The 17,485-nt window shown below is 46.2% G+C and overlaps 1 protein-coding gene across 1 annotated transcript in view; it reads left to right on the top strand.

The window, feature by feature from the left end:
* Positions 1-17,006, top strand: part of ADGRG4 (adhesion G protein-coupled receptor G4) — an 88,539-nt gene extending 71,533 nt beyond the window's left edge. Inside the window, exons 18-22 of the mRNA XM_004685957.1 lie at positions 2,146-2,423; positions 6,355-6,456; positions 7,351-7,518; positions 9,504-9,563; positions 16,972-17,006. Coding sequence (XP_004686014.1) covers positions 2,146-2,423; positions 6,355-6,456; positions 7,351-7,518; positions 9,504-9,563; positions 16,972-17,006 — 643 coding nt within the window. The remainder of the gene's footprint in view (positions 1-2,145; positions 2,424-6,354; positions 6,457-7,350; positions 7,519-9,503; positions 9,564-16,971) is intronic.
* Positions 17,007-17,485: the final 479 nt, after the last annotated feature.

Here is a 17,485-nt window from a genome sequence, read left to right on the forward strand (position 1 = left end):
TGTCCCATGGTAAGAACTGTGTAACTGGCAGCTTTTCTGAGGAGCAAGTTCACAGAAGTGGAAAGCATTTGGGGCAGCGATTAAGAGGACTGTTGGGAAAGATGCTGTCACTGTCGCCAGCAGCATCTTCCCTGAGAAGACTCCAGTTTTGTTGTCCTGCTGTGTCTTTTCTTCTTTTGACGTATAAGTTCGTCTCTTTGCTTCTCTCATCCATAGCCATGACAGAGTAGCCAATCACTTGTCCTACCCTTCCAGAGCTTCTTTCACAAGTCTGTAGGTAGTTGCGGTCTTGTGCTTTCGGCTACACAAGCTCATTTGAGTCTGCTGATTGTTTTTTACTTAACCATTTCCACTCTGCTTGTTTTCACTATAGATTTCCTCTCCTACGGAATGGGAATCAAACACAGGGGATCTTGCCCCCGAGACACCTTTGTCCTTCAGACTGAGATGACAGTTTCCAGAAGGTCAAAATTATATTGCCCTTTCCAGAAGATATTTTCTAATTAAAATAGCTTCTTAGCCTTTTTTTCTCTCCCTTTTCTCTTCCTTCTCATATTCTCCATCCTCCCTCCTTGCCTGTTTTGTGACTTCAAGGATCCCCACTGTCTAACTAATGGTGGTGATTCTTCTTCAAAGGTCAAAAGCCAAACCAGGACAGACTCCACACCACTCCACCTGAAGAGTCCTTTCATATGTGAATTGGCTAGTAAGAGAGGCTGACAGTTCTAAGAGATCTTAAAAAAATCAATTATATTTTGAAGAGGTAACACATACACACGACACAGAATTCAAAAGCACAAAAGGGTAAAGGATGAAAAGTGAGCAAGCCCCGCTCTCAAGCCCCAAGTACCCCGTTTCTCTTCCCGCCTGCAAGTATTACTGAAAACCAAATTTGTGCAGTGATTCTCTTGCACCCTATTACCCAAACGGTAGCTAGCACTGTTTGGTAGTTAATAGTATCTCTTGGAGATGATTCTATCTCCAAATATATAGCATTGCCTCTTTGTAAGAATTTTCTATAGCTTCCTTCAAGACTGAGGATGATATTCAGGGAGCCCTAATATTCAATTCTGTTACGGAAATGAGGTGCTTCCTCCCCTAACCCCTTGCAACACCCACCAGCTCACACATACATGAAAAGTATGCAAGCAGAGGAGATCTGCCTGGTTCTGGAAAAGAGGGCTCAGCTAAGTTCATGTACAGTTAAATTGATGAAGTTTGCCTGTGTCCAAAAACCAGCGCAAATGCCTCCAGTAATTGCAAATGTTATTAGGCAAAGTGTATTCATATGAATCACTGTTATTTTTTTTTAAAGATTTATTTATTTATTCATACAGAACTGGGGTACAGGCCAGAGATGCGGAGGGTGAGAGGATTCACCAGAGACAGAGTGGGGAGCAGAACAGGCAGATCGATGAAGGACACTGCTGAGGGGAGCAGCGGGCGGGTCGGGAGCGGTCTCCTCAGGGGCAGGCGGGGATCGAACTCATACTGAAGTGGCTTTAGCTTCTCAGTGCTGTGCTTTAACCCGCTGCGCCACCAGGGAGGGCCCCACTGTTATTTTTTAATGGAAACTTTTGCACCACAGTGAATCCAGTGGCCAGTGCTGCCTCTGGTAACACTGGCCTGCAGTGGAAGTTTACAAGCTACAGCCCGTGCCAGGCAGTGCACGTGAGGCCATTGCCCCTGTGTGACAGCCTCCCAGCAGCCTGCCACTGCTCACGTGCCTTACTGTGATGCTTATCCCACAAAGCCGAATCTATCCTCCAAAGAAAGCTCATACACAAGGTGGGGGGTTGGGGAGACCACTTTGGAGGGAAATATGTCCTTTGACTTTCTGTGGTTGAGGAACAAAATCATCTCTTAGGGAACTAGACTGAGAGGTTTCTGTATATGTCGGCAAAGGAGCTGTGAGGATTCCTGACTCGGTGCTGGAGATACCCCCTGGAGTGGGGCTCAGGAGATTGGGGTTCTGGTCCCAATTCTGCCCCCAATGGATGCTAGTGAAATCTACCTTGGTTTGTCTCTCTGGGCCTGGCAGTCTACTTACTGATGAAGTGAAACTGACTAGGTGAAGTCCAGAGCCTCACCGCAGAACATAGGTTTGTGTTCTGTACCTCACAATGGTCTTCTCTTCTCTTACAGTTGTTGGATTAAGGACGATTCCACCTTTTACGTCTCCGTGGTGGCTTATTTTTGCCTCATATTTCTCATGAATCTCTCCACGTTCTGTACTGTTCTTGCTCAGCTGAATTCTGTGAAATCCCCAAACCAGAAGACTCGGCAAAAGATACTCCACGATCTCAGAGGCACCATGAGCCTCACATTCTTACTTGGCCTCACCTGGGGCTTTGCTTTTTTTGCGTGGGGACCAGTGAGGATCCTGTTCTCATATCTTTTTGCCATTTCTAACACGTTACAAGGTAACTGCTGTTTCTTGTCCTTTCTGTGGCTAGCTAGACTTCCATTAAAGCATTTGTTGCTTTGGAAAATAAGCTCACCTCTCAAGGCCACAAAGGGGGAAAAGATACTCCAAGAGATCTTGGATCTCTCCTCAGTGAGTTGACAAGCAGTGGTAACATTATCTAGATGTTCAGCTTCATTGCATGAATATGCAGCTCACTCTTTAACTCAGAATGTAGAGAGAAGGCCAGATAGCTAACGCAATGCCAGCTGATTGGCAAGGGCCTCATCAAAACACTGACTGGCCTTACTTCTTCCTGGTCTTCATTCCATGTGCTCATAAGTTTACAGATTCACATGCATGTTGACATTTTGAAGACACAATTCACTTGAACATAGATAGCAATTACTGGACAATAAAAATATGAAATGTTTGACTCCATAGATGCTCACTGCATGTGACAGTCTAATCTAATAATAGATATTCTAGTATCTATTCTAATAGTGGGAAGAAGCATGCCACAAAATTATAGAGTAATAAAGGAATAAAGATCAAGGGCAGAATCATGGGTTCAAGGTTCTAGTCATGGTTTTGCTACAAACTGACCTTGAAAAAGGTTAGAACAACTGGTTGAATTGATAATCCTAAACCAGCGACTCTAAAACTTTTTAATCTTATTGCTGTTTTCTGGTGTCAGGAGCACATGATCAATGAATTTATTAAATGGTAGGCCAAAGACAACGTGAGACATAAAGCTTGGGATGTGGTCAATATGCCTCTGAGTGACTGTAGACATTCATTTTAACCTGGTTGCACCTATTAAAAAATCTTGCAAAGGAGAGGCATGAAAAATACTCTTATTCTCAAGTTTGGCGCAGTACACATGGGCCACATATGTGGGTCTTCTGTCAACTTGAGTAGTCTGTTGAGTTTGGGCCTGTTACTGCTTTTAATTATTCATTCAATAAACCTATATACTAAGCAGTCCTTTGGGATGCTCCAGTAAGAAAAAAAAAATTATATGGTGTAGTAGTAGAGACAAAATTCTAGGAGTATTGCAAGTACTGCACACACTCACTTTTGGTTTCCATAAAAGTTACAGCCCTTGGTTTATCCTCGATGGCTGACTGAGGCCCTGATGAGCTTGCTTCAGCCCTTGACAGACTCTCTGGCCATGAGCACCTTGCCTGATGAGTCAGCGTTAGTGAAGCATGTTCCTAGAAGTGGTTAGGTACCAGGCTCCTGTGCAAATTTCTTCCTCAGCAATAATTCTGGGCTTTTCTTTGGCTCACCAATTCTGAGGAGGTATGGGCTCACTTTATGGAATGAGGGGTGAAACTGAAAGCTGACAAAAGAATAAGAAGCAGAGCAGTTTAGAGCTTAGAAGGGCAGGGGAGGACAGTTTTCAAAACAGCAAGTTCTCCGCCCCCACAGTGGAAGGGCAAAGTTATACCTACGCAGGAAGCCTATGTTCATAGAAGTCCAGTTGGGTGCTCTCTTGAGAATGGAAACCAAAGACCCAGAGATCTAGCACCAACAGCACCAAGCTGTCGCTGACCGTCAGACATGCTTGATGTCAAATCAAGCAGCAAATGTTCCCATTTCCTAGAGTTGACTATAAGATAGAAGGCGCCATCTTGTAGAGGGTGATTCCAGAATCCCGGATTTTAAATTCAGGTTACACACACACACACACACACACACACACAGACTCTCTCACACAGCTCACATACAGCAAGAATGAAATACAAGTGAGCACACAACCATTTAAAAAACAGATGGCAAGCTGGCAGTTCTGACTGATGGGGGTTGCTCTGTGGCCAGGTATGAAAAATTATGCTCGTGATGAGCCATTTCGGCAGGAAGGAGGCACAAATAAACATGCAGGTGACAAAACCCTGACATCGTCCCTCATGCCCGTGTTCCAGTGAGTAAGTGGATCAGTCTGTTATTGGAAAGCGGAAGGCAGGTGGCAGCCACTCATTGGAATTCACAGAATAACCTTTGAGCCTGGGACCCACCTCAAGTCCCTGAGTACAGCAGAGCAGCACGAGGGGCTCACAGTTGTCCCTGTTGCTCCTGGTTGATGCTGCCGCTGGCGGACAGTGCCTGCTCTGAGAGGGACTTGGCTCTCCTCAGGGCCTGCTCCATCTTGCAGGTGGCTGATGCTCAAAAAAAAAAAAAAAAAATGAAGGCTGCTTGGATGCATCACCATAGTTGTTCGGTTACGAAATGGAGAGAAAACCCTGGAGTGAGTTAGTGAGGCTTGTCGCTCCATTCAGCCTCCACATTGCTGCCTCCCGCCTGGAATTGGAGATCCTCACAGGGCTGGGGCAGGAACAAAGATCTTCCCGCTCTGGCTTTCCTCCAGTGACAGCAAGTCTTGTGCCTCTGCTTGAAGTTCCCAGAGACAGAGCTCACCGTTCCATAAAGCTGAGCCTGCTTCTCTTTCCTTTAAAAAAAACTAAGATCTACTTGACAGAAGACGTCGATTGGAGGTGTACAACATGATAGGACACGTTGATATATTGTAGTGCGATTGCCATGGCACCTGTGCACCGAACGTGAGGGCACCCACTGCTGAGGGTGGGTAGTACAATGCTGAGGCCCCTGGGCTCTGCAGCCAACCACCCAAGTTCAGTCCTGACACCTCCAGCTCAATGTTAGCCCTGTGACTGGGCTCCGGTTTGCTAGAGTTCGTGGGCTCTGACGTCTCTCCTGTATAAAATTGAGACTAACGGTGCAGTGCTCGTCACATGGTCACTGTGTGGTAAACACTGGCTGGGATTTGTTATCACAGAGCTGCCCTGCAGCCTCCTCCCATCACTCCCAGTTCTAGGTTGATAACCACACAGAGCAAGACTATGTTGTTCTTTTCAAGATGGTCCTTTCAGATCTGCGACTGTAGTTTTCATTGCTCTGCCCCCTCAAGTCCCCACTCAAGCTTTTCTCCTATCCAGATACAGCATCCCAGTGTTCCCAGTCTCTTGGAGCCACCCTAGTCTTGTTCACTCTTTTCGATAATTCTGAGTATGGCACCAGTAGGAGCACAGACCAGGACAGAATGGCGGGGAGTCACGGGCCTCAGGCAGGGTCTTCGCTTCCATGGAGGCCCCAGCTGAAAGGAGCTCCGCAGGTGCTCCCCACTCTCTTGTGCTCAGCTTCAGTGAGTTAACACCACTGTCACCCATCACCATGTGGGCCTCTCCATGGGGGCCTCAGGGTGTCCTCTACACATCAGCATTGGTCTTTTGGATTGAGAGAGAGAGACAGATTAAGATTTTCTCTCTTTTTTAAAGATTTATTTTGTTTATGCATGTAAGAGTTGGCGTGTAGGCCAGAGCTGTGGGGGTGAGAGGACTCACCAGAGACGGAGTGGGGAGCAGAACAGGCAGATGGACTGAAATCCACTGCTGAGGGGAGCAGCGGGTGAGACAGGAGAGGTCTGCTGCGCCATGTGGGGCAGCTCCCTGGCCTAGGATTGAACTCATGCTGTCTAGCTGCAGATAGCTTTGAGACTCAACCCCTTGCATCCCCAGGGAAGCCTGAGATTTTATTTTCTGACCTTACTTTGGGAGTGATGTGGTGACTTACCGTCACCTCTGCCATACTCTGTTACTTCAGTGTGGGAGGAAACTATACCAGGACATGAGTGCCAGGATGTGGGGGTCATTGAGCGCCTCTGCCAGAGCAGCTACAATTACAAACTGCCTCTCCTGGTCTGAATGGCCGGCAGCCCATGGGGATGCTGTGTCTGACCTGACACAGTCCTTCCTTCTTGCCATCTCTGCCCTTGGAAGGGAGACTAGAAAGGTGAGCTCAGAAAGCCAGCAATGGCCCTGGCGTGCCTTAGACGGGAGTATGAACAGTGACAAGACTCGGCCTGCATCTGGGCCTTGGTGAGGGCTCGTGAAAGATGCTGAAACCACTGACCTTCTTCTCTGGTTTAGGGTTCTTCATTTTCGTGTTTCACTGCGTGATGAAGGAGAGCGTGCGGGAGCAGTGGCAGCTACACCTCTATTGCGGGTGGTTGCGACTAGATAACTCTTCTGGTAAGACGCTAGTTTGCAGAGCTCTTGAATTTTACAGTCTTTACAAAACCAGTGAGATTAACTTGTCTCCTGCCTTGAGTGGGAATAGTGTTAGCGTCAAAATGGAGGCTGTTTCCACATCATGAAGATGATTTTTATTTGTGTGTTGAGATGAATGAAGTCGAGTGAATGTGACTCGGGCTGTATTTTAACTTACTGAGGCTTCTTTCTTGCTCCAGATTCCTTGGATTGTTTATCCTCCCTGTCACCTCCTCTCAATTCAATTTAAAGAACATTGATTGAGTGTCTACTGTATTCCAGGCACAGGGCTTTCTGGTCCATGACCAACAGTGGGCTGGGGAAGCGATGGTGCAGGCGGAGAGAACATAGCAGCATATTTAAAGACACCCCACTGGTGTGTCGCCAGCAGTGGCAGGTCCTGCACAGTGGGAGATGCAGGGGATTCGGATGTCACCTCAGAGAATGTCTCCATGCGAGACAAACCAATTTCTCTGTCTTATAAGACTCTCCCAGCCAATCCAGGCAATTTCTCTCAGCCTCTGGGGCAGTCTATTTCCTTTAGGGAAGGCAGGACTTCAACTTGACACTTCTCTGTCTCACAGAGATTCCCCTCCCTTACTCTGGGTGTGCCAGTAACCCGCTGGTCACTGTGCTGGCCTCTTGCAAAGCAGGCCTCCTCGGCAAGAGCTGACTGTGCCTGTGGCTCATGTTCCCGCTTAAATGTAATTCTCCAAGAGGTCGACTCCTTGAAGTACCTAGAAAAAACATTGTACATCTAACTTTATATTTCCAAAGAAGATGGTGGGAGTACAATTTATATACTATAACATTTACCCATTTTAAGTGTAGGACTTGGTGTTTTTTCATTTTTTTAAATGTTTTTGGGCCTTTCAGATGGTATTCGAAGATGTGGGCAAAATGTGGTGTATGAGCAGGAGAGGCTGAAGAAAACCTTCCAGCACAAATTGTTAACACAATCACTCAGGTCAACAGCAAGTAGTTCTACCTTCAAAACCTTAGGCTCCGCCCAAGGCACACCTTCAGAAATAAGCTTCCCGAATGGTGAGTAAAAGTTTTCTCCACTTAAACGCCAGAGACAGTGAATTACCACACAGCACAGCTGTGGTCTTGGGAAATATTTCCTCCTCTAAATCGGCTGGACATGTACATGTGTAGAGCCGGACTCATTCTTGATCAGGAGGGCTGTGTCGAAGCACGTCGTAAGCTCAGTACTTGGTGGGTTATTAGATTCACATAGGAGAATAGAAGCTGGATGCTAAAACTCATGGGTAATTAAAAACAATTGTCACAGCTCATTAAAACCAGAAGGTACCTTAGGAGTTGCCTAACACAGTCACCTCATTTTACAGATGATGAAGCTCCAGCAGGAAGCAGAACATGTGCTATGGACAGTCCCTCAGCCCAGGAGCACGACAACAGGGTCCAGAACTCAAGTCTCCAGGGGAGTGCTCACCACATCCCCCAAGGAGGTGGGTCCCCACTGAATATCGGGCACGAGGCACAACCCCCCAGATGCTCATCTTCCCCCACAGGAAGATGAATTTCTAGGCACAGAGACAGATGTTGCGATGGAGCTGAGTATTAGGAAGGAGAGGAATAGGGAAAGGGTTGTCTGAAAGCCTGAAGTGAAGGACAAAGTGAACAAGAACTTGAGAAGTTCAAGTTGGTTCTGTGGTGACTCTGCTCTGTGCTTCCAGTTGGACACTGGGGCAGTGGCCTTTGGTGACTTTTCTGACCAAAGTAGATTGTACGCCCACGCACGGCCCACACACCTTTGGTGGCCTGACTTGCGTCATTCTCGCACCTTCTCAGAGCTGGTGGTAAAGCTGTCTCATCCACTTGCAGTTTTCATTATATTGGTTCTGCTCAACAGCTCTTTTTCCAAGGGTGATAGAAAACAGCATGGTGGGGAGAAAAAAAAAAACAACACTGAATTTGCAGCCAAAAGGCTTTTTGGCTCACGTCATTCATGACACATGCTGAGACCTTGGGCACACGATTTTCCTGCTCACAGAACATTCATTCTGCCTTCAACGGGGACCAGAATAGCAAATCTCCAAGGTGCCTACCAGCTTCAGGGCCAGGTGAGGCAACACCATTTTCTAGTTTAGGTTTGTAGACTAGTCGAGGAGTCTCAGTCCCTGTTTCTGTGTGGGAAAGTTGGCACATGTGAAAAAAGTATTTCTCAGGCCACAGGTGTCTAAATTCTAGCCAGCTACTTTGCAGGGACATTCATGTGGTGCTTGTCTGAGGCACCAGGCCAGAGCACATAGAGGGCAGGGTTGTGGAAGCTTCCTGGTAGAGAGCAGTTGGGCTCCTTGGGAAGACCGTTGTTCGAAGGGTTCGTTAGCACTGGCTTCCCTGGGGGATATGGCTTCATCAGCAGTTACACAAATGTTCTTCTGTGGAGGGAGGCGAGCTGTCGCCAGTGCTGGGTCCAAGCTACAGATCTGGAGATCCAGGGGCTGGGAGCTGGCATCGAGGTGCTCTCACTTGTGACGATAGCCCAGCCAGTGGGGCAAGTAGTGCAGCCTCTCGAGTCATGGGTTCTAAAATTGCCACCTGCCAGGAAACTTGGGGCAGCGAGCAGCTTGATTCTATGAGCACACAGGGAAACATCACACCTGTGGCACTCACGGGCTTGAGAAAACAGCCAAACCATCCCTGAATTTCAAATTCATGGGGGAATTTAGATGCATGTTTACTGCCATTTCCACTGTCTCTTCCCAAAGGCCTCCGAGACTAACCCATGAATATCGCCCCTAGGCTCAGGTTCTGGATTGATGCTGCCTGTTGTTTACAGTGCAGGGAGAACACCAGTGCCTGTCACTGCCCGCGTGAGGCACCTGTCAGAATGAATGAGCGTGCCCAGTAGGGGTAGTAAACTGCCCCAGGAAAGCACAGCTTCCATTTTCTTTTGAACTCCTCCATTCAGTCCTTCATCTCATGAATTTTTCTTGTGCTTCTACTATGTGCAAAGTCCCCAAAGCTATCGCTGAAAATGTCCTCTTTTTCCTTCAATGCAGCTGACTTTGATGAAGACCCCTATTGCTTCTCTCCCTTGAGTTGTGAAGTTGTGCCTAACTGTATGAGAAGAATATTGCCTGTCGAAATCAAAGTGAATTCCACTTCCAAACAAACATTTCTTCAATAATTCCCCATAAAAACAGCCTCACCCCCAGATTGTGGAAAATATGGGCTGCGTGAAGCTACCTGCTCCAACGACATACTCACAATATTTTGGAAGGGGCCAATGAGATAGTGTGTAGTGACTATTAAATCCAGAGTAATTGTACTTGTGGTTACAGGTGTTTCTTTTCAACACCCTGAAGGGGGTGAGCCTATAACTCTAAATCATATACATTGTTGTAAACTAATACTGCCTCAAAAAATTAAATAAACTTTGCATGTCTACTTAGGCTCTATTAAGGGATAAATGTCTAAAACGTTAGAGATTTTGTTTAAAAAATTCTTAGTAGCCACATTCTGAAAGAATAACTGTCTCTCATTGCTCTGAGAGCCAAACAATTCCAGGTGGTCAAAGTTCCAGGTACCCCACTGTCCGACACCCACAGTAGAGAGGGAGAGTTACAAGGTTGCGTCTTTGGGGAAATGCTCTCTCCTGTTGGCCTGTCATGACAGAGCAGCTTAAATCCCCACTCTTCAAGTCAGCCTTTCGATTGAAGCCTCTTGTTAAAATGTAGACATGTTTTGGGGAAAAGACTCGCCAATGTGTAGATGCCCACAAATACGAATTCCTGAGTGCCAATGAATTTCTTAGCCAAGACAATCCCTGAGTGAGGGAAGAGCAAACAGGGCCCTGAGCGCAGGTAACAGCGGGAGCTCTTTGCAGCTGGTGGTTCTCTCCTGAGAGGGAAGGAGGTCAGGTGAGCAGGGGGATAGTAGGGGAGAGTCACCTGAAGGCTACCGAGTGAGTGTTGCGTGAAGAGTGGCCTATGTAATCTTGTCCCAAATGCCGCGGAGGCTTCCCAGGCAGGTTGCTCACCTTGAATTTGGGCTGACATGGGTAACGAGATGCATGTTCTGGAAGGATACACAGGCAACTGGTATCGATACTCACCTTCAGGAAGGGAAACTGAGTGCCCCTCGGCAATAAATAAAGACAACTGGACCCTTCCAACGAGAAAGTAAGTTAAATTTCTGAGGTTCCATGCCATAAATCTAGTCTTCCCTTTACTTTTATGAATATGAAAGTGTAGTGAGTTGTGGAGACAGCAGAGCTGGTTCAAATCCCAGCTCTGTCAATTCCAAGATGTGACACTGGGGAGAGTATTAATTGTAAATTTATCATAAGGTTGAAGTGAAGTGATACGGTCTATACATTCTCTGGCACAGTGAAACACATTACGCCTTAACCCCTTTCTCTTTCTGGTCCCCGCCGCTTACTCCTCACCTATTCATGGCCCCACCTGCCACCATGTCTGCCTCATTGCAACTACATGAGATGCTCTAAGCAAGAATGAACAATGGGGCCTCCCTGGTGACTCAAGGCGTTAACTCTCAGCTTAGCTCTATGAAGGCACTGCAGCAAGAGTTCGATCCCCTGGCAGAGAGCTGACCCACATGGCGCAGCAGACCTCTCTGGTCTCGCCTGCTGCTCCCCTCAGCAGTATATTTCAGTCAGTCTGCCTGTTCTGCTCCCCACTCTGTCTCTGGTGAGTCCTCTCACCCCACACCTCTGTCCCACATCCCATCTCTTGTATGCATGAATAAATATATTTTTTAAAAGTACATGAGTTATTCTGAGCAAGAATGAACAATGGCTAACAGACTGGAACATTGTGCCAGCGCACTGGTAGAACACTCTCAGACGCCTCTTTGTTCCCTCTACCAACCTACATAACATCAAAAAGGTGGGTAGATAGACCTAAGGTCCTCGGTTATCTGCTTGTGTTAATCCTCTTCCCTATGAAATGCTGTAGTAAGAAAATTCCACTTCCACTGTTTCCATATACTTTTTTTTTTGGGGGGGGGGCAGGGAAAGTGACTGAGTGTGTGTGTGTGTGTGTGTGTGTGTGAGAGAGAGAGAGAGAGAGAGAGTATAAAGGACTAAGTTAAAGGGTGAACAACGTATCTAGAATATTAGAAACTGTCTTTGAATTGACAATATTTTAGTCACCTTCATTCAGAAACAGATTTAGGGACAAACCTTGAGTGTAATTAGCCAGTCTACAAGTAGCAGCATTCTATGAATACTTGGTTTTGGAGGACTGTTTGCCTGTAAATGTGGCCATGATTATATTTATTTTCAGCAAGTAATTATTGGATTCTGACTGTCTTGCAGGAGTGATGAATGTATAGTCTGTTTCTAATGACCTGACACGCTGTCAAGAACAAAAATGCTGTTTTATAGAAAAGTTCATGATTCCTGTCACCACTCCTCCTGTTAATTAGTAAAACATGGGTTTTCTGCAAATTAGATGGCAGTTTGAAACTGTCGGTAAATCACCGATTAACCACTTTTCAGGTATCCTTTGGTTAGCTCCTTCTGAGCCAACGCAATGGCTGACACGTGTGTGCAGACAGACACATGTGACTATGAAGGCAGTCCCGCTCCTGGCTGTGGCTGCCCTCAGCCACAAGTCAACCCCCTAGTATTTGAATCAGGAGAGGAGGTCTTTCCCCTACTCCCATGCCTCATGCAGGTAATCACTCGTTTTTTTTTTTTTTTTTAAAGATTTTATTTTTTTTATTTGTACATACAGAACTGGGGTACAGGCCAGAGGCTCAGGGGCGGTGAGAGGCTTCACCAGAGACAGTGGGGAGCAGAACAGGCAGATCAACGAAGTACACTGCTGAGGGGAGCAGCGGGCGGGCCAGGAGAGGTCTGCCGCGCCATGTGGTCACCTCTGGGGCAGGCGGGGTTCGAACTCATGGGGAAGTGGCTTTAGCTTCTCTGTGCAGTGCTTTAACCCGCTGCGCCACCAGGGAGGGCCTCACTCGTTTTGTTTTTTAAAGACAAAACATATCAGGATGTGTTGAGAATGCTCCAAAGTTCATGACAGGCATCCCAGAATGACTGAGAAGAATGCTGTTAACACAGGGTGATTTTTCGGTATACAGAGTGACCTCTGCCTAAAGAAAGTCAGAAGTTTAATTATTCGTCTAAGATGTTAGAGGAATTAACAACTAATTATATTCCTTTGTGAAGGCACTCGCCATCCAGCCTTCCAAGACTTCCCCCCCAAAATCTAAAAACATATTTTGATCCTAACTTTGAGGACCCTTCAGATCTGATTAGAGAGGGCTTCGTCTCCTGAGATGGAAATTGATGCTAACATTCTCCATTTTACAGGCGAATGACAAGGTATTCTCAGTGACGTTCACAGAAAGGGGGGGGCGTGTAGCTGTCGGGGCCCTGCATTGGGGGAATCTGGTGGAATGTAAAACATGGACCCAGAACATAGAACTGAAAGAAATCAACAGCAATGGTAACTTCACATGTGGGAAAAAATCTCATCTAAATGCATATGATAATTACAGATGTCCCCTTAACATGCGGTCTTATGCAAATGATTATGTAAATTAGACAAAAGTTGGCGCTGGCAAGTTTCCAGGATTTACTTACGTTAACCTAGTATCATCATAGAAACAAGGTTGAGGGCTTTTGCTCATACCCCATGTCACTCGACTGTGAGGGGAGGCGAGACTGAAGGATATGCTACATTAACAGGATGAAGGCCCTCAAATAACAGGACGTGCTACATAGATAGTCGAGGGATAGATGGTTTTCACCTTCAAAATGTTAGCTAGCTCATCCATCATGCTTAGTTGGTTGTGGGCAGCTATGGGACTAGAAATGGAAATGAATCTGAGTTGCAGTGAATTTTGATGAAGGCCTAGTTCATGCAAGAAAGATTCTTTTGAAAAAATCCACAGCCCACAAATTCCCAGAGGAATAGAAAACTTTAGAGGCAGTTACAAAGGAAGAATAAAGGCCCAGTGAAATAGGCACCTCCATCAAATCTGTAGACACTGGTCCTTGCAGGGGTAGAGATCTATTGGTCAACTTCATGGTAGACCCGACTTCCCCAACCAGCATCCTCGCGGCCTTTGGTGGACCTAAAAATCTGGTTGTGAAGTCTGACAGTGAGCTGGATTAGACAGCAGCTGTCTTCCATCCAGGGAGATTCTTCCCAGCCCCTCCCACTCCTCTATTAACTTCCAATGGTAGGGTAGTACCAGCCTCTTCCACACCGCACTTTTTGTTGTTGCTGTCATTTTACTTCACCATCGCATCAGGACACAAGAGTCCTGCTGTGATGTGTTGAAGGTCTTTAGTGTCAATGTCTGAAACAAAAACTGGGCAGGTGCTTCGGCAGGGACCGCTGTGGAGAGGGTGCAGTTTGCAGTGTTCAATGGGGTAGGTAGGGCTTGCTGACAAGATCTTTAAGAAAAGGCAGAAGGGAATTACCCACACGGCTTACTGCAGGGGCAAAAGTGTTTCTGATGACAGCAGGAACAGGTAGCAGTGGAATGAAGAGGACTGATGGAATTCTGGTCATATTTTGAAGATGGACCCATCATGACCTCAGAACACACTGCGTGTGCTGATTGAAAAGAAAGAGGTCAAAATTGACTCCAAAGTTTCTGGCCTGAACCAGCAGGATAGATGGAGATACTGTCACATCTGATGAAGGGTAGAGTTAGAAGCAGGTTGTCCTTCCTTTCTGGGGAAAGATCAAGGGCAGCGCTCTTGACATGTTAAGAGGTCTTAGCAATTCTAGTAGAGAAGATGTTGACTAGGACGTTGCAACGCAGAGCGTGAGGGCATTATGCTAAGTGAAGGAAGCCAGAGAGAAAGACAAGACTGCATGGAGTTTATATATATGGTCCCCCAAAAGTTATAGAATCAAAGAGTAGATTGGTGATGTCAAAGGCTGGAGAGTAGGAGAAATGGGGCAAGGTTCAGTTCTAGGGTGATTAAGTTCTGAGGAGTTAATATCAAGCATGAGGACTATATATAACACTGTACTATATGATTGGATTTTGCTAAGAAAGTAGAATATAAATGTTCTCACACACACAGGATAATATGTGAGGTGATGGATGTTAATTAACTAGATGGAGGGAGCCATTTCACAATGCATATGTATAACAACCCCTATGGTGTATATTTTATCTTACAATTTTATATGTCAATTATTACCTCAATAAAGCTGAGATTTAAAATGAAAGGAAGGGAGAGTGCTAGGAAAAAAAGAGGGGAGAAGGGAGGGAGGAAGGGAGGGGGGAGAGAGAGAAAATTGGATACAAGCCTGAAGTTGAGTCAAGGGCGAATCTGGGCTGGAGGTGCAGATCTGGGAGTCCTAGGGGTCTATAGAGCCTTAGCACTGGGCGAGATCAGCCCAGGAGTGGCTGGAGATGTAAGACCTCTAACGACTGAGACATGAAGCCCCACAACATTAAGCAGTTAAGGGAACGCCAACCAGCCAAGAAGACTAAATGACTAGCGAAGATGGAGTCTTCACAAGTGTCTGAGAGCGACAGGAAGGAAGTGTGTCCAGGAGTGACCCGCTCCCTCAAGTCCTGTGTCAAAGAGACTTGACGCAGGGCTGGGGACATGGAGATTATTGGTGACTTCACTGGAGCAGGTCTGGCTGAGCAGTGGGGGCAGGATGAACAGGCACCAATCAATGGCCGGTGGGAGGCAGATGAAGCTGGCTCCCTCCTCTGGATCGGGATTGGTAGTATTGCCTATTTCTCAGAGTCAGAAAAAAATTTAAAAAGATTCAATTTAAGTTTGCGAGTACAGAGAACCATGCATGTAATGTGTCTGTGACAAAGTACATGCTCAATAAACAGCAGTTATTCTTTTTATAATGTTCCTGCTAGCATTAAAAACTTATTCCAGTACCCCATTTTTTGAGATGTTCATGATTTATTTACAGCAAGGAGCTTACTCTGACACAGGCAGAAAGAGTTGTTGTTTTTTTTTTAATCAAATACACTTCTTCAAAACTTACCCCCAAACTTTCTGCTGATCATATAACTTCCTGCAAAGTCTGTAAACACCTACTTAGCCCTGCTGATGAGGAAAGGTGAGGCCTGGTTCACTCCTGACATGACTTTTAGAGTAAATGAAGGGTGTTTTACTTATTTTTCCTTTGAAACATTTAGATATTGTAATATGCTTGTATACCTTTGTAAATCACACAGGTTTTCATCTTAGAGCAACAGATGAGTCACTGAGGAGGGAACAAAACATCTCAGATAAGTTTTGCTAGAATGCACATCAAACCAAGTCTCAGCAGATGACCCCCAAAGAAACACCTGCTAGGTTTTCATCACACTCGTGTTCCCTGGGATGGAGTAATTATATGTAACTACCAGAGGCCTGGGGAAAGAGCTTCTTTCAGAAGCACAATCTCCTCTCAAAATGGGACAAGCCTCTCCATTAGCAGCCTTAGCTTTTGAGCCCGATGAAGCCGTGAAGTTTTCTTTTTTTCCTGCACATACATTTTTCCCCTCTCTCATCTCCTAATTGCCAAGTTAAATGTCACAGAAGTAAACGAACATCTGAGGATTTTCTCCTGTCCAAACCAGTGCTCCTTCAAATACCTTTTTTGAACCAGTGAACAAACAATATTACACCGGCGACAAGTTAGGGAGACTGAGCTGAACTGAAGCATCCATTTTTGAAAGACAATGAAACTGAAAGTGAAGTTAGCCCGACCGGCTGTCAGGCTGCCATGTTCTTTGGGCAGAAGTGGTGAGGCATTGGCAGGCATGATTCCAGTGAGTTACTCCTCCAGAGAGACAACATGGATGGCATCTTTCCTCTTGGCTGGCTTTCTGGGCACTAATACTTCCATTAACGTGAAGCTCTTTTCCAAAACACCACATACTATCAGTTTGCTTATGTGTGAATGCCTTCCTGTTTTCAAGGAAAGGGGTTCTTCCTTTCTACACATCTCCCTCCATCACCTCCTCAGGGAGCTACTCCCCTCAACACCCTTCCCCCATTACCCAAAAGTGTGGTCCCTGCTTACAACACCTAAACTTCTTCTTTTTTTTTTTTTTTTAAGTTTTCTTTATTTTTAATTTTATGCATATAAGAACTAGGGTGTGGGCCAGAGGTGTGAGGGTGAGAGGATTCCCCAGAGACAGAGTGAAGAGCAGAACAGGCAGATGGACTGAAATAGCCTGCTGAAGGGAGCAGTGGGGAGACAGCAGGGGTCTGCTGTGCCCCGTGGGTCAGCTCCCTGGCTGCCAGTAGCTTGATAGCCTTGAGACTTTACCGCCCTCGCAGGGAGGCCCAACAATACCCAAAGCTTTTGAGCCTGTCTCCTCCTCAGACCTCTCTCTACTCCACTCTCCTTCCTTCCAACTCCAAACCTCTCCTGGGCTCCAGTTTCTCACAGGCAGAGATTCTCGTCCTGCCACCCAGCTCCTCCCTCCCCAGCACCAAGGCCCTACTAATTGACTAATCTGACCGTTTCCTCTCCACCCTTACCTTCTTCTCCGCTGTAGCATTCCAGATTGTTGACCAACCCTCTGCCCTGTAAACTTTGTCTTTGATTTTTCAGGAACTTATTTTCACAGAGGTAACATTGGTTTAGGACATTGCATGATTTAGAGGAATAGTTCACACGTCCACAGGTGTGTCAGTCACCGCTCCCACACGGACACACCCACACCTTCACCCTGGCCATTGGGCCTCCCTTGGCTCCCAGACACACCCTTCCCCTGACACTTTGTCTGCCCTCAGCTTCCTTGACACCATCTGTCTTAGCTCCTGGATTTTCCCAAGCTTCTCTGTCTCCTCTTCTTGCCTTGTGTATTCTCCCTGGGAGAGAAAATTCACTTCTTTAGCTTTTGTTATCAATAATATTTAATAATGTACTTAATAATAGTTAATAATAGTTAGCTTCACATCCGAGCCTATTCCAAAGCTCTCCACTGAACTCCAGCCCTGTATTCCCAGCTCTAATCGGACATCTACACCAAAATGACTCAGACACCTCAAACTCAGTGGGTTCACACT

This window comes from Condylura cristata, unplaced genomic scaffold (assembly GCF_000260355.1).
Source record: "Condylura cristata isolate star-nosed mole 26May11 unplaced genomic scaffold, ConCri1.0 scaffold00019, whole genome shotgun sequence".
In the NCBI taxonomy this organism is placed as follows: domain Eukaryota; kingdom Metazoa; phylum Chordata; class Mammalia; order Eulipotyphla; family Talpidae; genus Condylura; species Condylura cristata.